General features: G+C 45.6%; 1 protein-coding gene across 2 annotated transcripts in view; it reads left to right on the forward strand.

Moving 5' to 3' along the window:
• The window catches only part of LOC126456791 (uncharacterized), a 348424-nt gene that overhangs the window by 249703 nt on the left and 71888 nt on the right, over positions 1–26833 (forward strand). For both annotated transcript variants that reach the window (XM_050092580.1, XM_050092579.1), the window contains exon 3: positions 1067–1224. In XM_050092580.1, the coding sequence (XP_049948537.1) occupies positions 1067–1224 (158 nt within the window). The remainder of the gene's footprint in view (positions 1–1066; positions 1225–26833) is intronic.

Here is a 26833-nt window from a genome sequence, read left to right on the forward strand (position 1 = left end):
ATGCAAGGAGATTTATAGTGGTAACTACCATACAGTCCATATCTAGATGTACGAGGGCTATTCGGAAAGTGAGGAATGATTGGTCGCGAAATGGAAACCACTGAGAAACTCCGACGAGGCTTTTCACAGACGTTTTGGGCAGTGTCCCTAGTATGCCCGTCGATCGCATCAAGACGCTCTTTTCAGTCGTGCGCGCGCTGTGAGCGAGTAGAGGTGCCTAGAACAATGATGTCTCCCGCCAAGTAGGGGGGGCCCTATGAGAGGCTTCGCCTTAATGAATGCAGCCCATCTAACACAACTGCCACGCACTTCCTTCTTCATGGCAATTCTCAGCCGCACTCTGCAGGAGCAGTAAAGACGTCCTGCAGCCTTTTCGATAGGAAAAGTTCGATCACCCACAACACAGTCCTAATTGGCTTGTCCTGAGTATCATCTCTATCCACATGAAACGCAGGCTACGCGCTATAGATCAGCGTAGAGAATTATCGGAAAGCACAGGCGGCTGCCTTCTATGACGATGGTGTTGGAAATTTGGTATAACGCTCTGACAAATGTCTAAGTCGGAGAGGCGACTATGTAGAGAAGTACCTGGAAGATGTAGCTAAATGTTCAAAGAAAACGGTTTTGATTTTCACTGTGGCTTCAATTTCGCTACCGGTCGTTCCTTATTTTCCGAATAACCCTCGTATATGTGGCGTATCACTCACAACGCTAGTTACAGGAAGAAGGATGTAACTTTACTACGGCTGAAACCAGTAGGAGTAGTTTTAGTGATCCTGACATAGGATTATTTACCTATAAAGCATAACGCAAGACTAAACTGTTAATCTTCACACAAGGCTGGTAGTTTTTCAAGACCTTGTTAGGCGACCCTCAGAGATAATACAGACCTCTATTCATTTATAACCAGCTAAGTGTGCCTTGTAATAACATTATTTGTCAACACTTACCACGAAATAATGACGATGACTTGACAGAAGTGAGTCGTTTTGTAAGATGTGCAGCCTGCAAATCGTTTCTTCGCTGTGGGCGGTGGCTGACTTGCATTTCTGGTGTGCTCCCGCAGGACCACATCCAGGAGGTGCTGGACAAGTGGACTCAGATCGACGACGAGATCTGGGCCAAGGTGATCGTGCTGGAGCGGAACCGGCGCGTCGCCAAGGCGTACGCCCGCGCGCCCGTCCTCACCATCAACGGTTCCGACGACGGCTTCGACGGCTTCCGGTGAGTACCGCCGCTTCACAGCGAAGCGCGCCTCTATACGGGGCTCTATCCAGCCTGGGCAATGGCTGGGCAATGGCTTTCTATAACATGGTGGAACTCTGGGTACGACCGGAATGGAAGCGAGATCTTCGCTTGTCGCCGCCGCGTTGTTTCTAACAGTGAGTTCAATTTCGACCGCGTATACAGGAGGGTTACTGTGTCTCGTAATCTTTCGCTCTTCAATAAAACCTTCTCGGTTTACAAGTTGCTTCACCACAAGTAAAACACTCGAGCTTTTGGTAGCTGCCTCCACCTTTGTCATCAGGAGTTAAAACCACTGACTGCCTGGATTGGCTTTTGTGGATGCAGTGGTAGCTTTTGGAACCTTCCAGGGAGTACGTGAATGATCCAGGCGCGTAAGGCAAGTTTGGCAGCTCCTAGCGACTCCGTTCCGCCACGGTACCGAGGTACCCCGCGCGGGGTGGCCGCGCGGTCTCAGGCGCCTTGTCACGGTCCGCGTGGCTCCCCCTTCGGAGATTCGAGTCCTCCCTCGGGCATAGGTGTGTGTGCTGTCCTTAGCGTTAGGCAGTGTAAATTAGATTACGTAGTGGGTAACCTTAGGCACCGATGACCTCAGCAGTTTGGTCCCATAAGACTCTGCCACAAATACGAAAATATCGAGGCGCCCGAGAAAGACAAGTCGCGGCGCGTACGTCACGAAAGTAGGCCGATCGCGCACAACTCAGCAGACAAACTGCGTTTCTGTACCTGTTAACTCGTCACTGAGAGTGTATGTACAAACGAGAGCTGCATCTTCTACTGGAAGCCACTAGTATTCAGTCTTACTGTTATCAGTCGTACAAGGATAGGAAGTCCACAAGCGTAATGATAATTTATTACGGCTGTACTGGAGTATAATAAAGTTAAAATCATGCCAATTGATTATCTATGTCAGAAGACACCACATCTTGTTGACATGAGAACTAATAAGCAGAAGAGACTAAACGCTATAAACAAGCCGTCATGTCATTAATGTCAAGAATTGATCTTACATGTTGTTGTACTACCGTCAATCAGTAAGATCTCACAATAGCAGATTCCAGTAGAAGATGTGTCGGCCGCTGTGGCCGAGCGGTTCTAGGCGCTTCAGTCCGGAACCGCGCTGCTGCTTCGGTCGCAGGTTCGAATCCTGCCTCGGGCATGGCTGTGTGTGATGTCCTTACGTTAGTTAGGTTGGTTCTAAGTCTAGGGGACTGGTGACCTCAGATGTTAAGTCCCATAGTGCTTAGAGCCATTTGAACCATTTGATACAGTAGAAGGTGCAATTCTCGTTAGTACATACACAACCATTTGCGAGTTAGCAAGTTTAAAAATGAATTTTGTCCGCTGAATTGAGCGAGCGAGCTCAGGCCTACCTTCGTAACCACCGCTTGTGTTCGAAGTGAGCGTGCAGTAACAGTTCACAGACCGGAAGTGGCAGCACTAGCAGTGGAGGGTATGTATAGTGCGCCGAGGGGACGGTAATACACAGTAGTCATTTTCGTACTGCAGGAACGGAGCGATTTATCAGACGTCCAAAAGGGTATTATCTTTGGATTTCGGGCCAAAAGTGTAAGCTTCTTCGAAACGGTCAAGCTTGTCAACTGCTCGCGCGCTAGCGTAGTGACAGTATACTGTGCGTGGCAAAATGTCACTATCCGAAACCGTCATCGAGGCAACCATGGTGGACCACGGGCCATAGATGACGGATGAACGACCGCTGCAGATATGTGTACGGGCGAACAGAAGTGCAACTGTTGAGCAACTAACAGCCCAGATCAACCATGGGACTACCAACAGTGTCTCCTCAACGACCGCTCAGCAAATGCTGCTTCAGCAGGCGCCTGTTTCCTGCACCCATGCTGAGTGCTGTTCATCAGCGACGAAGGACAGAATTTGCACGCCAGTACCGCAGTTGGGCGTACGCTGGCCTTCTACAGGTGGACTTTTCAGTGATGGTCGTAGGATTGTCGGAAGGATCCACACCAGAGGAGAGAGTTTTACGGTCTGTATAACGTTTTCTTGGCATGGGCAAGGTGATCTCGTCGTTCTGGAAGGCACAGTGGATCAACAAAAGCATGAATCTATCCTTGGGGACCATGGCCACCGCTTCATAGAGCTTGTTTTCCCTCGGCACGGTGCCATCTACCAACAGGTCAACGCAACGTGTCACACAGCCCACAGTATACGTGCGTGGTTCGAAGGGCACCAGAACGAGTTTACAGTACTACCCTGGCCACCAGACTCCTCCGATTTAATCTGTCGGGCCTACTCAATGGGGTTGTTGGCGTCAGCGATCCTCGACCGAGAAACCTAGCGAATCTGTCTTCGGCAGTGGGGCCGCTATGGTTCCACATCTCTGTCGGTACCTTAAAATACACAACTTGCCAATAAAATTGCTACACCAAGAAGAAATGCAGATGATAAACGGGTATTCATTGGACAAATATATTATACTAGAACTGACAAGTGATTACATTTTCACACAATTTGAGTGCATAGATCCTGAGAAATCAGTACCCAGAACAACCACCTCTGGCCGTAATAGCGGCCTCGATACGCCTGGGCGTTGAGTCAGAGCTTGGATGGTGTGTGCAGCTACAGCTGCCCATGCAGCTTCAACACGATACCACAGTTCATCAAGAGTAGTGACTGGCATATTGTAACGAGCCAGTTGCTCGGCCACCGTTGACCAGACGTTTTCAATTGGTGAGAGATCTGGAGAATGTGCTGTCCAGGGCAGCAGTCGAACATTTTCTGTATGCAGAAAGGCCCGTACAGGACCGGAAACATGCGATCGTGCATTATCCTGCCGAAGTGTAGGGTTTCGCAGGGATCGAATCAAGGGTAGGGCCACGGGTCATAACACATCTGAAATGTAGCGTCCACTATTCAAAGTGCCGTCAATGCGAACAAGAGGTGACCGAGACGTGTAACCAATGGCACCCAATACCATCACGCCGAGTGATACGCCAGTAGGGCGATGACGAATACGCGCTTCCAATGTGCGTTCACCCCGGTGTCGCCAAACACGGATGCGACCATCATGATGCTGTAAACAGAACCTGGAGTCATCCGAAAAAAATGACGTTTAGCCATTCGTGCATCCAGGTTCGTCGTTGAGTACACCATAGCAGGCGCTCCTCTCTGTGGTCCATGCTACTGCAAACGTCGTCGAACTGTTCGTGCAGATGGTTGTTGTCTTGCATACGTCCCCATCTGTTGACTCAGGGATCGAGACGTGGCTGCACGATCCGTTACAGCCATGTCGATAAGATGCCTGTCATCTCGACTGCTAGTGATACGAGGCCGTTGGGATCCAGCACGGCGTTCCGTATTACCCTCCTGAACCCACCGATTCCATATTCTGCTAACAGTCATTGGATCTCGACCAACGCGAGCAGCAATGTCGCGATACGATAAACCGCAATCGCGATAGGCTACAATCCGACCTTTATCAAAGTCGAAAACGTGACGGTGCGCATTTCTCTTCCTTACACGAGGCATCACAACAACGTTTCACCGGACAACGCCGGTCAACTGCTGTTTGTGTGTGAGAAATGGGTTGAAAACTTTCCTTATGTCAGCACGTTGTAAGTGTCGCCACCGGCGCCAACGTTGTGTGAATGCTCTGCAAAGCTAATCATTTGCATATCACTGCGTCTTCTTCCTGTCGGTTAAATCTCGCGTCTGTAGCACGTCATCTTCGTGGTGTAGCAATTTTAATGGCCAGTAGTTTACTCACAGACTGTTCCTGTACGTCCTGCAGCGCTCCGCACAGCAAAAGTTGTTCAGGCTTTTGACAGGTGTTCTCGTTAATGTGACTGGAGAGTGGATAAGAAAGCGAACTGCATCGTGTCATACGGTTCTAGGAGAGCAGTTGGCGGTTGCGGACTGCTGTCGCAACGGCGTGAGGCTTGCGAGGCGAACGCAGTCCGCATACGGCAGCGGCTGTCGACCGGGGCGAAAGTGTGTGCTGGGCCGGTGGCCAGTGGCCAGTGGCTAACTTCCTGCGAAGCTTCCTCCGCCGCGCTCGCGTTTAGCCGCGCCGCTTGTTAGTTCCGCGTGCTGGGCGCGCGGCCTGTCCTTATCAGGATAACGAGCCGTCTGTGCTCGTCTGCCCGCGTATCTGCCGGCGCATCGGCGCTCCAGTTCGCTTCCTGCCATCGAATCGGCAGGATCGCAATGCGGCCGGCGCCGCGCGGCGCCCTGCCCAGAAGCGGGACCCAGACACTTTGCTCTCGCGCCGTTACGAAAGCTCGCTGCGCCGAGACTTATCACACTCGTGACTAGCGAATTAAGCTTCCCATCAGATCTCTCCTGCGACGCAATAACTCCGCAATATCTGTTCTGCTTCCTCTTCCACTGAGTCAGCGAGAAGGCTGTACGTCTCTTGTAGCCTGCGAACACAAAACAAATTGCTATTGTTACAATTTTATGTGTTTATATTTGGAGTCTAGATGACTTCCTGCATAAGTTTCGTGATTACAAAGATTTGGGATTAGACATCACTCGCCAGCGCTAGCGGTTTTCCTGTCACGAGTTCAGACATATTCGCAACAAGGTTCCACAGCAATCCAGGCAATATTATTATTATTATTATTTAAACCCAGTCTTGGATCACAAAAATTTTATTATCCATGTAGTTAATTTTGGTCAGCTGTGACCATCTTCAGACCCCAATTAATCAACTACTGTACATAATTCGTGTCACTGGGCATGTAAATGGTACAGTCGCTTACTTTTATTTCACTTCTGGTGAAGATTCACAGGTGTTAAAAATGCTAATTGCATTGTGGTTCGGACCTCACACCGAACTGAGTTTCCTCTGCAGCTGCCTGTTGACGCTACTTTACTTGACGGAAGAAATGAAGGACACATTAGGCTATAATAAAGATGTTTTTTTGTAACCGAGACAAATCAAAATTTGCTGGTATGTTTCTAAGATTTCATCTTGCTAAGATCTCATGCAGAACAATTTTTTGGTACCGCCATTATAGCCCCAGACGGGTCAATCGGCACCGACCGACCGCCATGTCATCCTCACCCAATAGCTTCATCGAGATGCTGTATGGAGGGTGGAGGGAGGGGGGACAGGGAGGTGCGTGTGTGCGTGGGTGTGTGCCGCTGCTGCCGGCCGCGGTAGTCTTGCGGTTCTAGGAACTCAGTCCGGAACCGCGCGACTGCTACGGTCGCAGGTTCGAATCCTGCCTCGGGCGTGGATGTGTGTGATGTCCTTAGGTTAGTTAGGTTTAAGTAGTTCTAAGTTCTAGGGGACTCATGACCACAGATGTTAAGTCCCATAGTGCTCAGAGCCATTTGAACCATTTTTTTGTGCCGCTGCTTCTCATTCAAGTAGTCCCTCACATGGTACCACGAAGCTGAGTCCACCCCATTTTAGTCCCCCAATCGATGACTAATCCCTGGCAGCACCGGAGTACCGGGAACCGAACCCCGACCCCGGGTACCCTGCATGGTAAGCATTCGCACTGACCCTCAGCTATGGAGGCAGACATCACAACATTATGACGATTAAATGAAGCAAAACATACAGAGTATAGAAAAAAATAACTTACGCAAAATTAGATAAAAATAAACCCTTTTTTATGGTGAATGTGTCACATAAGACGGTTCCCACGCTAGGGGTCTTTGGAAGGTTCGATGATATGTATGTTCAGAAACTGTGTTCAGATTGCCGTGTGATGCATATTTGATAGAGATGTTGCTGAAACTGTCGAAACGAGTTGCCTCAAGAACAATGGCTGCAATTTCATCCAAAAGGGCAATCAGCTCTTCTGGCAATTCTGCTGGGGTCATCCGCAACTGAGCATAGTAATAGGCATGGAAATCCCCGTTTAAGTTGTAAGGCTTTTATAATTCGCGACAGATTTCGGACTAACAAATGCCCATCATCAGGTGCAGTTGCCGAAAACAAACAAGAGAAGTGCGCACAAAATAATTTTTACATACGCTCGTGTGCATAAAATTAAGTAAACGAGAGCTATAATTTATAAAATTCTGCGGTTGGGCTTGATGCGGTGAAAACTGAGAAAGGAGTACGTCGATGTACCATGGCGACAACTGATAATTAAACAAACCGTTTAGGTGAAGAGGCATGGTATAAGATAAGAGCCAGAACTTTTATTTTACTTATTTTTATCTCACTTATCTTGTTTATTTTCAGTAATTGCACCTAATGATAGGCAACTGTTAGCCCGCAACCGGTCGTGAATTAAAAAATAAAAGCCTTTCTACTGATGTGGTAATTTCCATGCCTACTGCGCTTTTCTGGAATGCCCATCAGAGTCTCGTACACCAAACGCTTCATATCCTCAGCACAAAAAGAAATGTATTGGAAGCCAGCAAGATCACTAAAACAATATTCATCACACGGCAGCTTGCACATTACCTTTTTAATATCATAAGCCACCGAAAGCTTCATAGATCCCCGGCACAGAAACGGTGCACCTGTGACACTCACTTTCTCCCCTCCCATTCCCTTCTTTAGCTTGTTCCATATACAACTATAATCAACATTATTACTGGTCTGAAAATTCCAGTGCTTTCACTGCGGTCTAGATTATTTGAGAGATAAGCCATATTGACTCATGTAACAACACACCCATCGGATTACAGGACGCCTCTCTTTAAGTAACGGCTGAAGCGAAAGTGACATTTTTTTCAAAAATGGTCCTGCGATTAATCGACACTTCAATTTAAAATCGTGTGTGTTAGTCATCTTATAACAAGTAAACCATCGATTCTCCAATGATTTTAGTAATTTGTCAACAACAGTCTTTCAGGGAATCTGAAACGCTTCAGTAAAACTTTTTTACTGTCCTTTCTCGTTATCGAATTGTAATAAGGTCTTTTTAGTATGGTTCTCTTCTTAGATATCAATTTATAATTATGAACACCTTACTATAAAAAGAATGTGGCAGTTCATATAAATTAGATGCGGAACTTTCGGAGTGCATCAGCTGTTAATAAGTCACTGTATGGGTGGCCCACTCGCGTAACGCGCGTTTAATATTTAAGATGCAGTGATAGCAATATTATTTCGCAATCTCCAGTTCGACGTTCTTTAAACAACAACTGTACAGACAAGACTCATCTCTGAAGAGTTGCGACACATTTTGGCAGCTATGCGACAGTGGCTCCGCAATATTCGACTGTGTTACGCAACAGCTACGTAGAGGGAGGCGAACGGAAGGCAGAGCACGTGGCCAATCCGCCGTTAATGGTTCGCTTTTGGCTGGCGATAGAAAGCTGCCATTGCACAACGTACAGCGAGAGCATATTTAGGAACCACTTCTCAGTAAAACTACTCCTTTTTTCCCCACATCCCTTTCCGTATACGTCGCGTAAGATACAAACCAACTCCTCCAGCAATCTGATTACTGAAATACCGCGCAACTTACAAAAAATCTGGTCCACAGCTACACCTTATTTATTCAGAAGCTAAAATTAATTCGCAGTTTCGATAATAGGGTTTATTATCGATACTGGAGTACCTATTACATGTAAAACACCGCAAAAATTATAGGACTTCAGGTCTGCGTTTTATGCGAGCAACTATTATTTATAAATATGGAAACATGTTTCAGCACATTTGAGCAATCTCCAGTGGGTAATTTCATACAGTTCTTATTTTCTACTCTGCTTAGTTCCATAGGACTCTCTTCGCATTATTGTACACGGGTAGCTTGCCATCTCCAAAGTTATTTTCCAAGTATCCGTCCTTATCTGCACGATCCTCTTTTTGTAGCGTAAATGCACACAGCGACACGAACACGTTTCTGGGGAGCTCGACACGCAAGTTACACTTCTGCACTTCGCAGCTTCACAAAACATTGTGTACAAGTCTAGTCCAAGGACTAGAAACACAAGAGGAACATAAACGTTGTGTCCAATTCTAGTCTAAGCACTATACACACTGCGGCAAAATAAAGAGGACGTTTTACGTAACGCAAAAGTGCAACTTGAGAGTGCAGTTCCTCAAAAACATGTATCATGTTTCGGAGTGAATTCCGCTGCAGAGGAGCATACACATAGGAACAGATACTTCGAAAATAACTTGTACAATAATGCAAAGAAATGTAGATGATGTGTGGAATAAAGCTACCCGCTAAGTGTCGGAAGGGGCGGGGGGATCGAATACGTCTCGCGGATTACTCACGAGGGTTGGTGATATGGCCAGCCTGGATATGATTTTTACGCGGTTTCTCACATCCAACTTGGTAAACAACGGGCTATTACTCACATCCCGCTTCAGATACACGCTACGCAAAAATTTAGAAAACGCTCATACACTTCAACGTGAGATTTACCTCTAGATGCAGACGAATTGGGTACACAAGTTCCGTTCCAAGGGGTGAGGGGGGTGGTTGGTGGCGTCATAGTCATCTGGCCACCACGTCCCACTAACATGCCAAAATCCATATAAAAATGTCGACCCCGTAGGGAAACGCGAAATGATAAGGACGAAGGTAAAGAAGAAAAGTACCCACTGATGATGGAACAAAGGTGTTGAAACGTGAATGGGCATTTATAAACAAGAATTGTTTGTATGATAGCCGGGCGAGAATACCCGGTATTTAATCTTCAAACGCGGTTGCTACTAGAGCTTCAAAACCATGGTGATTACATCGCAGAAATGATTTCTGCCTGGGGATATAAAGCATCGGAAATTAAGCCACTGGAATATTTGCTTTGTTCCCTGTTGGGCGGCTTACAGCTTGGTCCGCGCAACTCTGCAACGCGGCGGAGCGTCCTTGGTGGCTGCCGAGGTAATGAAAGACGAGCGGAGGCCGTTTGCCCGTAACTGGTTTTCTTGTGATTCCCTTTTGGCGAATGTAGCCGGTCCGACTGCTCCAGTGAACGCGCCGCGCCATTGGCTGCCTGCGGCTAGGGTGGGGCCGCCTCAGTAGCAGCACGCGCCACAGGCTGCGTCGCGGGGCTCGATCTGGGACGCTCGCCACCTGCGCTCTGCTGACCACTCGCTCAAACAACGACCAGTCAAGAGGCATCCCCAGGCACCTCGATCGCCATCATTTTATGGCCTGGCAAAACATGAAGGAGGACACACGCTTACTGCCCATCTGAGGACCATTGGATCGCCGTCTTATAGACCTTGTATTGTATAGTATGTTAACCAGGGACCTAGAAACGACGGAGAGGCTCGGTCCCCGCCGCAGCCGCAGTGGTCCACAACCCCACGACGACTACCGCCGTCCACTTCAACCCCGCCGCCCCACACCGAGCCACTCTTTCAGATTTATTGTGCGGTTCGACGCCCAGTCCATCCCCCCCTCCCCCAGGGAAGTCTCACACCAGACGAGTGTAACCTCTATATTTCTATATATACTATCATCTTCTATATTTACATCACTACTCTGCAATTCACATTTAAGTGCCTGGCAGAGCTTCATCGAACCACCTACTACCGTTCAACTCTCGAAAAGCGCGCGTGAAAAACAAACATTTAAATCTTTCCGTGCGAGCTCTGATTTCTCTTATTTTATTACGAAGACCATTTCTCCTTATGTAGGTGGGCGCCAACAAAATATTTTCGCCTTCGGAGGAGAACGTTGGATATTGTAATTTTGTGAAAAGATCTTGCCACAACCGAAAATGCATTAGTTCCATTTACTGCGACCCCAACGTTATTAAGTTGAATTGATAGCCTTTATATTTGTGCGCTGTATCGTGTAACCGAAATTTAGTGGATTCGTTTCAGTACTTATTTGGACGACCTAAGGCTTCTCATTATTTAGTGCCAACTGCCAATTCTCGCACAATGTAGACATCTCATCTAAATCATTTTTGCAAACCGTTTCGATCTTATGATGACTTTATAAGACGATAAATGATGGCATCATGTGCAAACAATCTAAGAGGGCTGCTCGGAAGGCCTCCTAAATCGTTAATATAAATTAGGAACAGCAGAGGACCTGCGACACTTCCTCGGAGAAAGCCAGATATTAATTTTCTTTTATTCCATGACTTTCCTTCAATTATTATTAACTATAGTATCAGCTTCCATTGTCTGATACGACAGCTCTGTATGTCTATGTAAAACTATTAACTGTGGCAATGATACATATTGGCAGCGTACCACTGGTTGACCAACGATTATATCAGTATCATATCCTCACTTTAACATGCGCACCGTGCGCTGGTTATTCTTTGGTATCAAGTACTTTGACGTATCTATGTATGGATAGAGTGCTGCGGATTGTATCTGCTTGGTATGGATAAGCTGTGAAGAGAGTTGTTAACGAGCGATTAGACGACTTCTGGCATTACATGTTCACTGAATGTAAATGAATTGCGAAGAGAGTAAAATAGATTGCTGGTGAGACACAAATCGAATTATATCGGCCACTTATTTTATTAATCAGTCATCAAGGTTCCAGTTGCGACGGCACGAGCTTAATGCGTGGTAGAGCAATAGTGTTGTACGCGTAAGTGGAGAACTTGTTTGCGCAGCAATCGCCGACTTAGTGTAGCTGAGGCGGAATAAGGGGAACGAGCCCGCATTCGCCGAGGCAGATGGAAAACCGCCTAAAAACCATCTACAGACTGGCCGACTCACCGGACCTCGACACAAGTCCGCAGGGCGGATTCGTGCCGGGGACCAGGCGCCCCTTCCCAATCCGGAAAGCTGTGCGTTAGACCGCACGGCTAACCGGGCGGGCTCTTACAGACCTTACTCTACACATCGGTCACTTTGTGTACCACATGAATAATACGACCGACTTAATCAGCCGAATTAAACCTTTGGATCAGCTTTGATCTGATCTCTGTATTCACGCGTGTTCCCATTCTATAGATCTGCTCGCCCAGTTACTTGACGCCACTGTTGTGCACCTTCTTAAGCACACCCTGACCTCATCGTACTTTTAAGTATGGTGGAGAATGTTTCAACCAGGCGGACGCCCTCACGATGGTAATTCCATTACCTCCATTTATAGCCAACCTGTTTATGGAATACTTGGAAGACATCGCACTGGACGCGGCTCCTGTAAAGCCTAATTGCTTTTATCGTTACGTTGACGACACATTCGTTCTCTTGCCTCATGGATGTGATAAGCTGGAAGAGTTCTTGATCTACATCAACATCTTCTATGATCATACGAATGTCGGAGACAGACGACGCCTCGCCATTCCTTGACGTCACTGTCCGCCGAAAAGTAAATGGGTGTCTCAGCTACAGTTTATATCTAGAATCCTCCCATCCTGACCTTCTACAACCGTCCCCCGACCCTGCTATTCGTGATAAGGACATTTGTACCTCTAGTGCCACTCGCCTAACGCAGTCTCCTTTTGGATTGTTTTGGGGGAAGAAACCAAACAGCGACGTCATCGGTCTCATCGTATTAGGGAAGGACGGGGAAGGAAGTCGGCCGTGCCCTTTCAAAGGAACCATCCCGGCATTTGCCTGGAGCGATTTAGGGAAATCACGGAAAACCTAAATCAGGATGGCCGGACGCGGAATTGAACCGTCGTCCTCCCGAATGCGAGTCCAGTGTGCTAACCACTGCGCCACCTCGCTCCGGCAGTCGCCGAAGTGACGTCAAATCGAAAGACTTGCACCAGGTGTACGGTCCACCCGACGGGAGGCCCTAGTCACACGACAGCTCCACCATCTCTAACGATGCTGCATTAGCGGAGGAAATGCGACAATGTGTAGGCTGCTAACAGCGATTTGGTACTTGTGTTATTCGAGTGCGTAAGCTGAAAAAGGAGTGCGTCGTGAACACTCCTTAATCTATTTTCTCAGAAAATATAAACGGCATTGTGGTAGATTTTGTAGGTGGTTCGTGCTCTCGAGGTACGTGTTGTTGCTTTCAGGACTTGAAAGCTCTTCTCGCACTGTCCTCGACGCCTCTCTCTCCGTGTTGACAGCAACGGGAGAGGCTGCTGGAGGAGTACAAGCGGCGCGTCCGGTAGCGCGTGTAAACAGCTCTGAGGGCACTCGACGGCCGCTGCTACCGTGTCCCCAAACCGGGAGAGATTTTCGTGAAGGACACGGGCTCATCCAGTACTGCCTCACTCTGAATCCACCAGAAACACCCTTTAGTCGTTCGACGTGGACAATTTCTATGTGGGTACGGTGAGTGCGTTTTAAAAACGGGAACCAAACAGAGCACTTGGCATCTCGTACGCAAAGGCACTGTCACAGAGTGTTGGCCAGGGTGATAGAATTCTGAAAAACGTCGGCATCTAATGAGGGTGGCGTTCATCCGTGTAAGGCGAGACTGGCTACGATTATCACTCCCACGAGCTAATGTGGGTAGCGGAGTACTTACGAGAATTTACAATACTCTTTCTCAGTCTTCGTCCAAAGCATGCCACTTGAAGACGATTTGATCAAACATAATGCCAGTGCATGATGGAATTACTAGAAAGCATCCAGCAAATAAGTGTTTTCCTTATAACTAAGCGGCCTCTTAGCTCATATCCAGTGGTCCTTTATTCTTCTTCCTGATTTTGGAAGCGGGCGTCATTTACTACTTATGTATCCCATTTCAATATATCTGCTTCACATCGGTATATTTGATACTGCCTTTGGATGCACAGCCCGTAGTTTCAACGTACGTTCTCATTAAAGGGCCTGACTTAGAATAAGAACGGGAAATGGAATCGCAAGAAGAAATTTCAACTATCTTCCTCACGTACTCCATTAGTTCGACCACATTTTTGGTTTTTAAAATAATGTACAGCATCAGAAATCTGACAACAGTTTCGTCTAACACTTGTCGCTAATTCTGTGTTTGTGGATCGGTAATTTGAGTTATGTAAGCAATGAATACGTTCTGAAGATACCACAGAATTCACAGACATGTGAAGAGTAAATTGAGATAATGTCGTGGCCTCGGAGTGGACAGTTAACGACAGAAACAACTATCTGATTTCATTGCTTTTATAGCATAGTTCCCAGTCAGTCAGCTCGTTTCTTACTATCGGGATAAGTGGGCTGCGCTGGCAACCATTAAAACAAAAGTGTTTTACACTGTAGCGAGATCTTTTCACGAAATGTCCTCTGAATGCTGTCTGTAGCATCACGTCTCACACTCTTCGATTCACTTCTTTTCAGCCGGCCGCTGTGGCCCAGCGGTTTTAGGCGCTTACGTCCGGAACCGCGCTGCTGCTACGGTCGCAGGTTCGAATCCTGCCTCGGGCATGGATGTGTCTGATGCTCTTAGCTTAGTTAGGTTTAAGTAGTTCTAAGTCTATGGGACTGATGACCTCATATGTTAAGTCCCATAGTGCTTAGAGCCATTTGAACCATTTTTTTCACTTCTTTTCCGTTTTCGTTTTAGTTCATATTCAGTGTTGTACAATGTTGTGCTCCAAACGTACATTCTGGAAAAATTGTGATTAACATTAAAGCTTATGTTCGATGCTAGTAGACTTTTCTTGGACGGGAATGCCCTGGTCGCCTGTGCTAGTCTACTGTTTATGTCCTCCTTCCTTCGTCCGTCATGGGTTTATTTTTTGCAAGATGACAGAATTCCTTAACTTCATGTACTTTGTGTTCACCAACTGTAGCGTTTAGTTTATTGCCCTACTCCTCATGACTTTCGTCTTCCTTCGGTTTCTTCTCAAGAGATATGCTGTACATATTAGACTGTTCATTTCATTCAACACGTCCTGAAATTCTTCTTAGCTTTCAATAAGGCTAGCAACGTCATTAGCGAATCATATCATAGAAATCCTTTAATCTCACTCTTGAATCTTTATTTTAATTCCATCATTGGTTCCTCGATGTATAGATTGAACAGCAGGGGTGAGAGACCGCAACCGTGTCTTAGAGTCCTTTAATTATTGCACATTGTACCTGGTCTTCCAGCAGCGCGGGGTAGCCGTGTGGTTCAGGGCACCTTGCCACGGTTCGCGGTGCTCTCCCCGTCGGAGGTTCGAGTCCTCCTCGGGCATGGGTGCGTGTGTTGTCCTTAGCGTAAGTTAGTTTAAATTAGATTAAGTAGTGTGTAAGTCTAGGAACCGATTACGTCAGCAGTTTAGTCCCATAGAAGCTTACCACAAATTTCCAAAATTTTCTGGTCTTCCATCCTTATTTTTCCCTCTTATTTCTTGTACAGGTTGTATTTAATTCGCCTCTCCCTTGTCCCTATTTTTTTCAGAATTTTGAACATCTTGCACCTTTTTACAACGTGGATATACGCGCTGAACACACAATAAATGAATTCTGGAGACAGATTTTTGGCAATAACAAGGTCAGTTCATCGGTACGGAATTTTACCGTTGTATTACTACTCTCTATATTACATCGTTAGCAGGTTTGTATTAGAGCGATACTGTATATTACCAGTCTTTCCGTATAACATATTCCTATTTCGCTCGGAATTTCGGACATCTTGCAGCATTTTATAGTTTCCAACGGCTTTTCTGTGCCGACAAGTCCAGGGAACATATCTTGATAAAGAGCTAAGACTTTTATTTGCGTTTTCCGTTCTGCGCCGCAGTGGTGCCCTCAACGGCAGGCAGAGGCGCGCGAGCGCACGCACAGCCGGCAATTGCGCGCATTCCGCGCTGCGCAGCGGTGCCCGTTGCGTAACCACCGGTCCGCTAGTCGAGCCCCGCCGGGCACTCGCCCGCAGCGGTCCAAGGACGCCCACTCCGCTCCGCTCTGCTACCTCCCTGTGTGTTGCTTTATTTTGATTTCCAACTCCGCCGATAGGTTCTCGAATCTTTTTTCCCCGCTGCTCGCGGAATACAATCGGCGCTAAACCACTGTAGAGGCGCACCTGCCGGCCGTGTTCCACTGGCCGAGTACTCCATGTCCACTACTTTGCTGTATATCTTCTGCACAATGGGCGCATCGATCATCTGCTCGACATCACGACATACATCAGCACGCGACACAGTCGTACCGTGCTTGCCGATTACTGTCGCACGGATATTTGTACGCGTCTCCGTTTTCCATTGATTTATACACTGCGGCCTACTTCAGATACTTGTTTCTGAAAACAATAAGCGGCACTCTAGTCCCCACTGTTTCCTTTAGTAGCCATGACGTCGCATGGACTCAACCTGCTAGTTGCAGATTATCTATTTTAAATTGTCGAACCAGGTTTCTTGTTTCATGAAAAAATTCATTCAGCCACTATGGGTCCCTAGCAGTAAATTACGCATTCAAACTACCGTCATGCTCAGTGACTGGGGAGCTACACTTGCTCTTGGAACAAGAGCCACTTCAGATCCACTGTTGCCAGCTAAGATTTTGGATGGTTTCCTTATATAGATTGAGGCGAACGCTGGTAAAAGGAACGGGCGATTTTCCTCTCTGTTCTTGCCCTAGCCTAGCTTTAGCTACGTCGCTACTGCCATCCTCATCGACAGGTCGTTAAGGTCCTGTCTTCATTTATTTTCCTGGAATGGAGAGACACGTACTAATGGCGTCTGCTACAAAAAAAAGGGAGGGAGAGAGAGAGAAAGAGGATACTTCTATTCTTTACTAAGAATTTTATCGTTTTTGCGATCATATTCACAATTAAAATAAGATCGTTTGCATTGGCATAAAGTTATTCTTTTCTAGGAAAGTTCTTTTTTTCAGTCATATGTCACATGTCATTGGAAGACGCTAGCCCCTAGATGTGACTCTGAAATCAACAGGAAAGCACAATGGAGATTGGAGTTTTCTGGCAAGTGGAAGTCTGATTTGAACACCTGCTGGGTATGGACATATTCCAGTAGCTGTGTCCTTGTTTTCTGACACACTCAGCCAATTACGAGGAAACCTACAATATAATGAAGTATCTGTACCGCGAAGCAAACTACCAGCTTTCACTTACTTTAAATGCTTCCAATGAAATCCACCGAACTACAAATGATAAGAAATGTTTTGTAATTCCGTTTACGTACTATATCGTTCGAGAGTTACAATGTTTACTGATACATTCGGACGTATGTTTTAGTGTGTCATCGTCACAGATGAAAACGGTATCGGATTGAATACTGACAAATAGTAGTACAGTTACAGCTTATGATTTGATAACATTAGCGATAGCGATATGTTTTTGAACCAAGCAGTAGGCTAGGATTCAGTTATTCTAAGCGGTATCATTTTTTTCGTGCCTACTAGCCTTGAAAGAGCAGGAAGAGGATATGACTTTTGACAAAGTAGGAGAAGTTCAAGTAGACAACTTTTATTCAGTCTTTGAGGCATGTTTTCCTACCGCTGATATAGTCGCGGTTTCTCATGTCATACCCCTAAGGTTAAAGTCATATTTTCAATTTCTTTTTTTTTTTTTTTGTATTTCGGAACTAAGAAATGTTAAATAAACCGAAGAAATCGTTATTTGGTGAAATTTAATCCAAAGTTTTCTACGTCGGTTTAGGCCAGTACGACATTCTCGAAACAACTTGTTCCCAAGGTTAAGTCCCACGGTGCATTACGTGGACATCACATCTGCCTTGTGAGGAACGGAATTACGTGTTGCGGCCTTTTTATGCGAGCTTCGCATGGCTGCACGAAGATGCAAGAAGCAGTTAATGCTCCTTAGAAGAATGAAGTGTTCTGTTTGCTATGTACAGCTTTTTCAGCATGCGCACATGAGACAGGAAAAGGTTTGTAGATGATTTATGACAGGGCAGCGACGATGTTAGCAGCTAGGAAGTACAGAAACCGTAAGCGCGCAGTGTCAGATGCTGATATTCCTCCTTCGTGGCCACATCGTCACAACTTGCCGTGAAGAGCCCTGGCCCCTTTCTCACAACACCCACCGTGGGGACAGACGAACTTTCTCCTTCAGTTACTTCTTTGCTCGCTAAGAGCATCATTAACGGCCATCAAGCGCTCACACCTAGCACTGTTCTCTCTCACTATTGCGACAACCTTCCTTTGATGTACTGATGTGCAGATTATGAGACACGCAATTTTAAATTTCCGCAGTCACATTGTGCTAGTCAACGACGCATCAGCACAAAGGTAGGTTCAAAATGTGGTTCGCAGCTTCAAATTAAATTTTTCGATAGTTTATCACTCCCATGTAGCATTCAAATGGATGCTTTCCTAATTTTACCTCAGCTCTTGTAAGCCCGCCAGTACAATCCGTCAGCACTCACTACTTTCTAACAGAGATAACTGGCGAATCGCATCAATTTTGACGGAAATAAGAGTACAAGAACGCGAAACGATGTGTTTGTACCTGTGTTTTGTTAGCCATTCCTACAGTCACCAATATAAATTGCTACTCATGTCTTTGTGTTCTTCTGTATTTTGCATTTCCCTCCCTGAGCCATTTTTTAAAAACAAGAATCTTGGTACTGACAAAACTAAGATCACGTAATAACTGTAATTCCTCTTTTTCGTCTCCTATTTCTGCATTACTCCTTCGCCTTCTTTACATGTTCTCCTTCCCTGCCTTCTGTTCATGTTGTTCCTGATTTTTTTATGTTTTCTTCGAAACGTTTTAAATTTGGTATTTTATACTCAAAAAATTTCTTTCTGTTATATCCGATTGATGTTCCTTTCTAGTTCTTATTTCTATAATCGATGTTGTTGTTCATTTGTTTCCCAGGAATACGGAATATTTGTTTCATTATTTGTGCTGCTTCATTTAGTAGATGTGTCCAAAGAACACCACACTTTGCACACTACTCCTGGTACTTTCTGTATATTTTGGTTCATCTCGTTTTCCAACTATATGTAGTGTGTATTTCACCCATAATTTTTCTGATACGAGTAATCCGCCTTTCACGGATCTTTTTCTATCCAGCTTACAGTTAGTGATTAATCATTCACATGCATATAAAAATTCTATTCTTATCACTGTGGTGTAGTGTTTCAGCTTTCATTTGTAGAGATGTATTACTTGTTGTAGATGTTTTTAGTTAAACAAATAGGCTCTGTCCATTTTACGAACTCTTAATATATCGCATATTTATCTAGCCCATTCTGCGATAAGGTTTCTTCAAGATATTTAAATTCAATAAATTGCTCTATTTCTTTGTATTTCTATGTATTGTGATGTATTTTTATATTTGTCACGAAATTAGTTTTGGTTCAAATGGCTCTGAGCACTATGGGACTTAACTTCTGAGGCCATCAGTCCCCTAGAACTTACAACTACTTAAACCTAATTAAGCTAAGGACATCACACACATCCATGCCCGAGGCAGGATTCGAACCTGCGACCGTAGCGGTCGCGCGGTTCCAGACTGAAGCGCCTGGAACCGTTCGGGCACTACGGCCGGCAATTAGTTTTCTTGGCAAAATTCTGAGAGCAGTTCTACAGGCTATTCTTTCCATAAGATTTATTAGTATGACTGCTTCTGCCATATTTTCTGAAAATATAGCGAAATCGCCTGCATACGACAGGCAGTTTACTTCAATTCCATTTCCTTCCCAGATTTATTGGTTCAATTTTATAAATTTTTCGCTACAAGTTCCTGATTCTTACATTTATTTCTGATACGTGGGTAAACAGTAAAAGTGATAAGCCATCCTCTTCTGTAACACCAATTTTTATTTCAAATGGCATACCGGTAGACAAATTTCATTTCGGGTATCTTATTTGCCACTACGTTTTCTAAAGTTGCTTTAATACGAAACTCTCTAATTATTTTATCTATTGTTTCATGGTGTACAGAATCAGACGCTTTTTTAAAATCAAAAACATTATACATTTATTGACTTGCTGATTAACATTCTACGGCGAATTATCACACTGTTAGTTCTTTTTTGTTTTTTAAACTTGTTTTTAAGTTCAGTTGCATGAGTAGGACTAAAAATTGTGCGTTCACTAATGTTAACACTAATCATGTACACACATCCCGTAAACTGCCTCGTTCCATATCTTTTTGGTAAAATATCGTGCAAATGTTGTAGGGAACATTTAACTAAGTAACTAACCGACTCCCATGTAATGTTACTGGAAGAAACCTTGAGGTTACAGGCAAGTTTCTGACACTTAAACGAACGTAAACAGACTGAGACCGCAACACTTATCACTCACCCTGAATCTGCACAACACACTTTACGCAGATTAGGGAAGACCAGGTCATTAGCTCTCGTCTGTTGACAAACGTGAGTTTCCCCAGCCCACATGGTCTGGAAATGTCCCACGGAACTTACTCTGGGGGTCCTGGTTTTAACTCACCGGCATCCAGGATCACGTCCGAATTTGCGGACTTTTATCGGATTACACTCAGCTGAACGTAAAATTCCTCTCCTAATTAAAATCTAAAGCGGATAATTACTGTTCCAAACACTAAACAATAAGTTCTCGAAAATGATGCGCCACAGATGGAGTGTAGATGTGTGTTGAACACAACAGGTCTGTCGCTCCACATTGTGTTCGACAAACAGTATGTGGTTGGACCGATTACTGCGCCGCCACCAGAGGAGTGTTGCACAAGAAGGTGGCTGCCTGGGGTCCCGTTCCAGGTGGCCCAAGCATTACGTTGGCGTCGCGGGGCGTGACCGGTGGGCAGCAAGTAAGTAGAGCAAGCAGGCCGTTGCGAAACCCTGCTGCGATTAAGTGCGCGGCCACATTATATTGCTACACTCCTCGCTGTAGCCGAGCCAGAGCTCAGAGTTGATACGTACTGTGCATACGGCCGGGAGATGGCAATGGCATTACAAGTTATTTTCCAACAACGAGGGCAGGTTAACATATTACCCATCTTTTGCTTTTCGTGTTTTGCTTCTCAATCCCATTTTGTGTTCTGGGTAACTTGTGATTGGCTTCGCTAATGTGGAGCTCTGAGACAGGTGCACCCACAGATCCTGACTAAATAAATACATTATATAAATGTATTACTCGGTACTCGAAAATCGAAATTAGAAAGCTCAGACAGCGATTTATACTCCTCACCAGTCGATTTCGAATCTAATCGTTTATGTCTAAAGCACGCACTCGATAGGGATGATCTGGTCTTCCTTATCCCGTCGTATCCTTCGATCCTCACAATTTTATTGAAATCTGATCTGTCTCTAATGACCTCCTCTTCGACGGGACGTTAAGCCGTCGTCTTTCCCCACCCTTCTTTTGACGAATCTGTGAGTGGCTTAGACGACTATCTTATATAACTGATGTGAATAAAAATATTTAATTGAACGTAATCTTCTTGATCTAATTCTGTAAGTCGTGTAAAATTTAGTATCATTAACTGCTTCGGTGTCCCGCAGACCGAACGATTGTTGCGCTAAACGTGAAACCTATATCGCCGATTTAACTCGCGTAAATGATCCATTCCACAACGAATCATCGAAATGATCTGCTTATTTAGGTACCCGAGAGACATTTCGAATAGTAATTCCCGATAAAGTTTCACAACAGTTAAAGCACGCTACGAACGATCAATTAATGTGTGTAACACATAGTAATTTCACGTATATTGAAAGTCAATGATCTCCAAAAAAAATGTTTGTGGAATACAAACACGATGAAAAGGCAACTGAATACAAGAGTTGAAAAACGAGAGAACAGATAAATTCAGCTATTTTTGTGAATAGATTCAACAAAATGGGCTTGTTAAAGGAGCAAACAAAGGACAAGACAGAAACATGGAACATGCATACGAGTTAGATATAACAACAGAACAGCCCCCTACACTGCAAAGATGAGGCAGTGCACAACAGTTAAGTCAGAAGCATTTTACAGTTCAGAATACTGGTTACTGGATGAGAAAGGAGAAGAGGAAGAACCTCGGACCGCAGAAAAGAAACGATGGTACATGGAAGAAAGAGAAAAGTGAAGATCAGTATCAACAGGTGAAGAAGATCACAAGCGCTGTATGGAAGAGAGAGCTGAAGTTGCATGGGGCAGTTCTTCAGAATGAGTGAATGCAGATTGACAAAGAAAATCTGTGTCTACGCCATCAAACTACAGGCGAACAGAGAATGAGTTGAGTAAATAAGAAAGGACGTGGAGGAAGTTAGGATAAATCAGAAAGAGGTCTGTGATAGAGAGGTATTTTGAACGAAGTTTGAGTACTTCAAGGGGGTTCCAAGAAAAGCAAAGTGCACGACCTAAGACCGACTGGACAGAGGAAAGAATGAAGAAATTCTGAGAGGGGAAGAAAAGACTACCCAGCAAACCAATTGATTCCTGTGGACTAAAGTAGACCGAAGAAAAAAAAAATTATTCTTTTGGTAACTCGTGTTCTGCGTACTTTACCCTTATAATTTCAATTTCTGTTAAACGTCTAGTAAAATAATAGAAGCACCGTTTGATAGGCAAAAAATAAATATCACGTTGGTATCTATGCCTTGTGTCATTTTAGGCGCAGCAAAAAACTGGACCTAAAGCCAGATTTCCTAACTTGGTCTGAAATACAGTATGAGCGTATCAAGAACGGTAGGTCTGAATGCAAATCACGTGCATCGTCTCAAATTGGGCTCGTCGACTTCCACGGTTGCGAAATCGCAAGCAGTAGGGCGGTGTCCACGCACATCACGTGCGTTTCACGCACTCACGCACGTGTGCGGATACCAGAGTGCGCACGTGCACGAATGTGCGAGTAGAAAGGGAGCAGCGTAGCGGGGCGGGCGTGTCGTAGCCGGATACTGGGGCGGTCAAGGAGACAGCAACAGCAGCCGCAGCCAAGCTACAGAGCGACACAGTACAGCGCGGCCGGGCCTCTCTTTGTTCCCGACGTCGGATCACGTGGCATGGATTCCGTTCAGATCGATCGCCACTTCAGCACTCGCCTTGTTTCACAGATGACAGTATTCGCGTTATTTATAGGAGCCTTTTCGCCTTTTGTTTCTTGGAGTAGAGAAGGTAGTCAGTCACTGAGAGAATCTCAATCGCTACTTAACAAAAAGGGTTGGCACTGGACCTGCTATTACCTTGTAAGATGGTTGAAACCAATATTATTTTTGTACTACAGACGTTTTTAAAACGTATGTAGGTTTGAGACAACTGATCTCTCATCGGTTCGCTTCGATAAAGTTTTGATACATGTAACGGTTGCACATATATCTTACACACTGAATTTCCTGCAATTTGTAAATGTATTAAGAACGTCATATTCCTCGATATAAGCTCACTACCAGTCATACGTCGACATTCACACAATGCAAACTGCTGAGAACTGTATGGCAGAGGGTACTTTCCACTGTAAAGCGTACTAAAGTTCCCAACGTTTCCATTCGCTTAAAGGCTCTGTAAATAGACTATATTGTTTCTTCTGTCCCTATCTGAACGATTCGTAAGGGGCTGGAGTATATTTCTAGATTACACAGTTGATACCAGGTTTTGAAATTTTAGAAGTAGGTTTTCGCGAGATACTTGTCTGCCTCCAAGCCATTCCCCTTCAGGCTTTTCAACACTTGCTAGGCACACTTCCGCGAATTACACAAACAACTCACCACTTGGCGTTGCCCATCTTCACTTAAGTTCCATATGTCCCGTTAGTACTATCTGGTATACGTCCCAAATACTTGAACAGTATTTCAGGATGGGCCGCACTATTGGTCTGTAAGCAATATCCTTCGGAGGTTAATTGTGTTTTCCCAGTATCCTACAAAGGAACCGAGGACAGTCACTTGCCTCACCTACTGCTGAGCCCATGTGGTCGTTCCATTTCACGTCTCTACATTCATATTGTAGTGACTGTATATCACACTTTAGTGTTGTGTGAAGTGCACACTTTTACATTTCTCAAATTTTTATTGCACCACTTTGAAAACTTATCAACATCTGACTCTATCGCACAAACAATCATCACGTATTTGGCGTTTAATGACAGCTGATGATTCCTGACCTGTGCCACCGAAACTGATAGTAAATAAATCTTTGATTCAAATAGCAGCATATCACGGTTAATATGGCGTGATTTAAATGTAACAGATGCTTTATACTTGAAATTTCATGAAGAAGTAAAGAATAAATCTCATGTCTTCAGTCTGGTTTGATGCTATTTTCCCCGCTAGATTATCCTGTAGAAGCCTCTTCATCTCTTCCTGACTACTTCAGCCTACATCCATGTGAACCTTCATAATGGATGTTCTCAAGCGTTGGTCTCCCTCTAATATTTAAACCCCTCCCCCATACACACACACACACACACACACACACACACACACACACACACACACACACACATTTTCCTGTGACAGGGATCGTACGTTGGCTGGCTACAGTTGAAAGTAATTGAAACAATGAAGGAAAGAAGGTTAGAAATTAAAGTGTTGTCGACTAGGGAAAAAAATCCAATCAAGAGCTGAAGCAGAGAAGGATGGAGGGGTAGGTGTTGGGAGGGGGGAAGAAATCGGTTGGTGGTATTTGCTTAACCATGCCAGTATTCGCCTCGCCTGTGGTAAGTGAAGGAAGCCATTGGAAAGCCAACAGAGATTCGAATCCCACAGAATATTTCCGGAAAAAAATTGCCTTATGTTTCATAAACTCCTTCCACACGATCTGGTAGGCCCGTCGGTACCGACTGACCGCCGTGTCATCCTTCTCCAACGGCCCTTTCGGATGCGTTGTAGAGGAGCGTGGCGTCAGCACACCGCCCTCCCGCTCATTGTCTATTTTCGTGACCTGGAAGCGTCGCTCCTCGGTCCAGTAACGCCACAGCTGGCGTCAAGAGGCTGAGCGCACCCGTTCCAGCCTTCTCATCGAGGAAAAATACCTGGCAGTACCGGGAATCGATCTCGGGTCCTGACCACTCAACTACGGACTCGCACTCATCAGATAACAGATGGTCGTAAAACACAGGATGGACAAAACGAAACTGGCCCGGAAAATATTTCATGTACTTGGAGACAGGAAAAGCAACTTACATCATCCTTACCTGAGATGAATGATGCAGGTTGGGTTGCCTATTTAAAGTGGGTGGAATACCTTCCGGGTTGCTTTAATTTTGTTCGCCGTGTACAACACAGGATTTCTCATTAAAGCCGTTACATAAAACGGAGCGAATGTTAGGCTGACTCTTGGGCTGCAGAGCTGGGTGTCACACTGTGCGCCGTGCCTTTAGAGGAGAAGCGCCTCCGCCACAGGCCGGCGCTCCGCAGCGCCAGGCGTCCTCGAGGCCAGCCGAGCTGCCTAGCAACACCGTTACCAAGGCCGCCCGTCGCAGATCGGGCGCGGCTGCTGGCCGGCTCCAGCGGCTTTCCAGCCTTTTCCAGCAGCCGCCGCTCCCAGCCGGCCGCCGTAGCTCGCTACCGAACGGAACTCCAGCGGACTGCGCCATGCGGACATACGCGAGGGCGTGTGCACCACAGTTACGTGTTATCACGAAACTACCTACGAACCACGTGGAACACTGACATTAATAAACAACTGGCCATTAAAATTGCTCCACGAAGAAGAAATGAAGATGATAAACGGGTATTCGTTGGATAAATATATTCTACTAGAACTGACATGTCATTACATTTTCACGCAATTTGGGTGCATAGATCCTGAGAAATCAGTACCCAGAACAACCACCTCTGGCCGTAATAACAGTTTTGATACGCCTGGGCATTCAGTCAAACAGAGCTTGGATGGTGTGTACAGGTATAGCTGCCCATGCAGCTTCAACACGATACCACAGTACATCAAGAGTAGTGACTGGCATATTGTGACGAGCCAGTTCCTTGCCCACCATTGATCAGACGTTTTCAGTTGGTGAGAGATCTGGAGAATGTGCTGGCCAGGGCAGCAGTCGAACATTTTCTGTATCCAGAAAATCCCGTACTGGACCGGCAACGTGCGATCGTGCATTATCCTGCTGAAATGTAGGTTTTCGCAGGGATCGAATGAAGGGTAGAGCCACGGGTCGTAACACATCTCAAATGTGACGTCCACTGTTCAAAGTGCCGTCAATGCGAACAAGAGGTGACCGAGACGTGTAACCAATGGCACCCCATACCATCACGCCGGGTGATACGCCAGTATGGCGATGACGAATACACGCTTCCAATGTGCGTTAACCGCGATGTCGCCAAACACGGATGCGACCATCATGATTCATCCGAAAAAATGACGTTTTGCCATTCGTACACCCAGGTTCGTCGTTGAGTACACCATCGCAGGCGCTCCTGTCTGTGATGCAGTGTCAAGGGTAACCGCAGCCATGGTTTCCAAGCTGATAGTCCATGCTGCTGCAAACGTCGTCGAACTGTTCGTGTAGATGGTTGTTGTCTTGCAAACGTCCCCATCTGTTGACTCAGGGATAGAGACGTGGCTGCACGATCCGTTACAGCCATGCAGATAAGATGCCTGTCATCTCGACTGCTAGTGATACGAGGCCGTTGGGATCCAGCACGGCGTTCCGTATTACGCTCCTGAACCCACCGATTCCATATTCTGCTAACAGTCATTGGATCTCGACCAACGCTAGCAGCAATGTCGCAATACGATAAACCGCAATCGCGATAGGCTACAATCCGACCTTTATCAAAGTCGGAAACGTCATGGTATGCATTTATCCTCCTTACGCGAGGCATCACAACGTTTCACCAGGCAACGTCGGTCAACTGCTGTTTGTGTATGAGAAATTGGTTGGAAACTTCCTGATGTCAGCACGTTGTAGGTGTCGCCACCGGAGCCAACCTTGTGTGAATGCTCTGAAAAGCTAATCATTTGCATATCACAGCATCTTCTTGCTGTTGGTTAAATGT

This window comes from Schistocerca serialis, chromosome 2, assembly GCF_023864345.2.
Source record: "Schistocerca serialis cubense isolate TAMUIC-IGC-003099 chromosome 2, iqSchSeri2.2, whole genome shotgun sequence".
Taxonomy (NCBI): Eukaryota; Metazoa; Arthropoda; class Insecta; order Orthoptera; family Acrididae; genus Schistocerca; species Schistocerca serialis.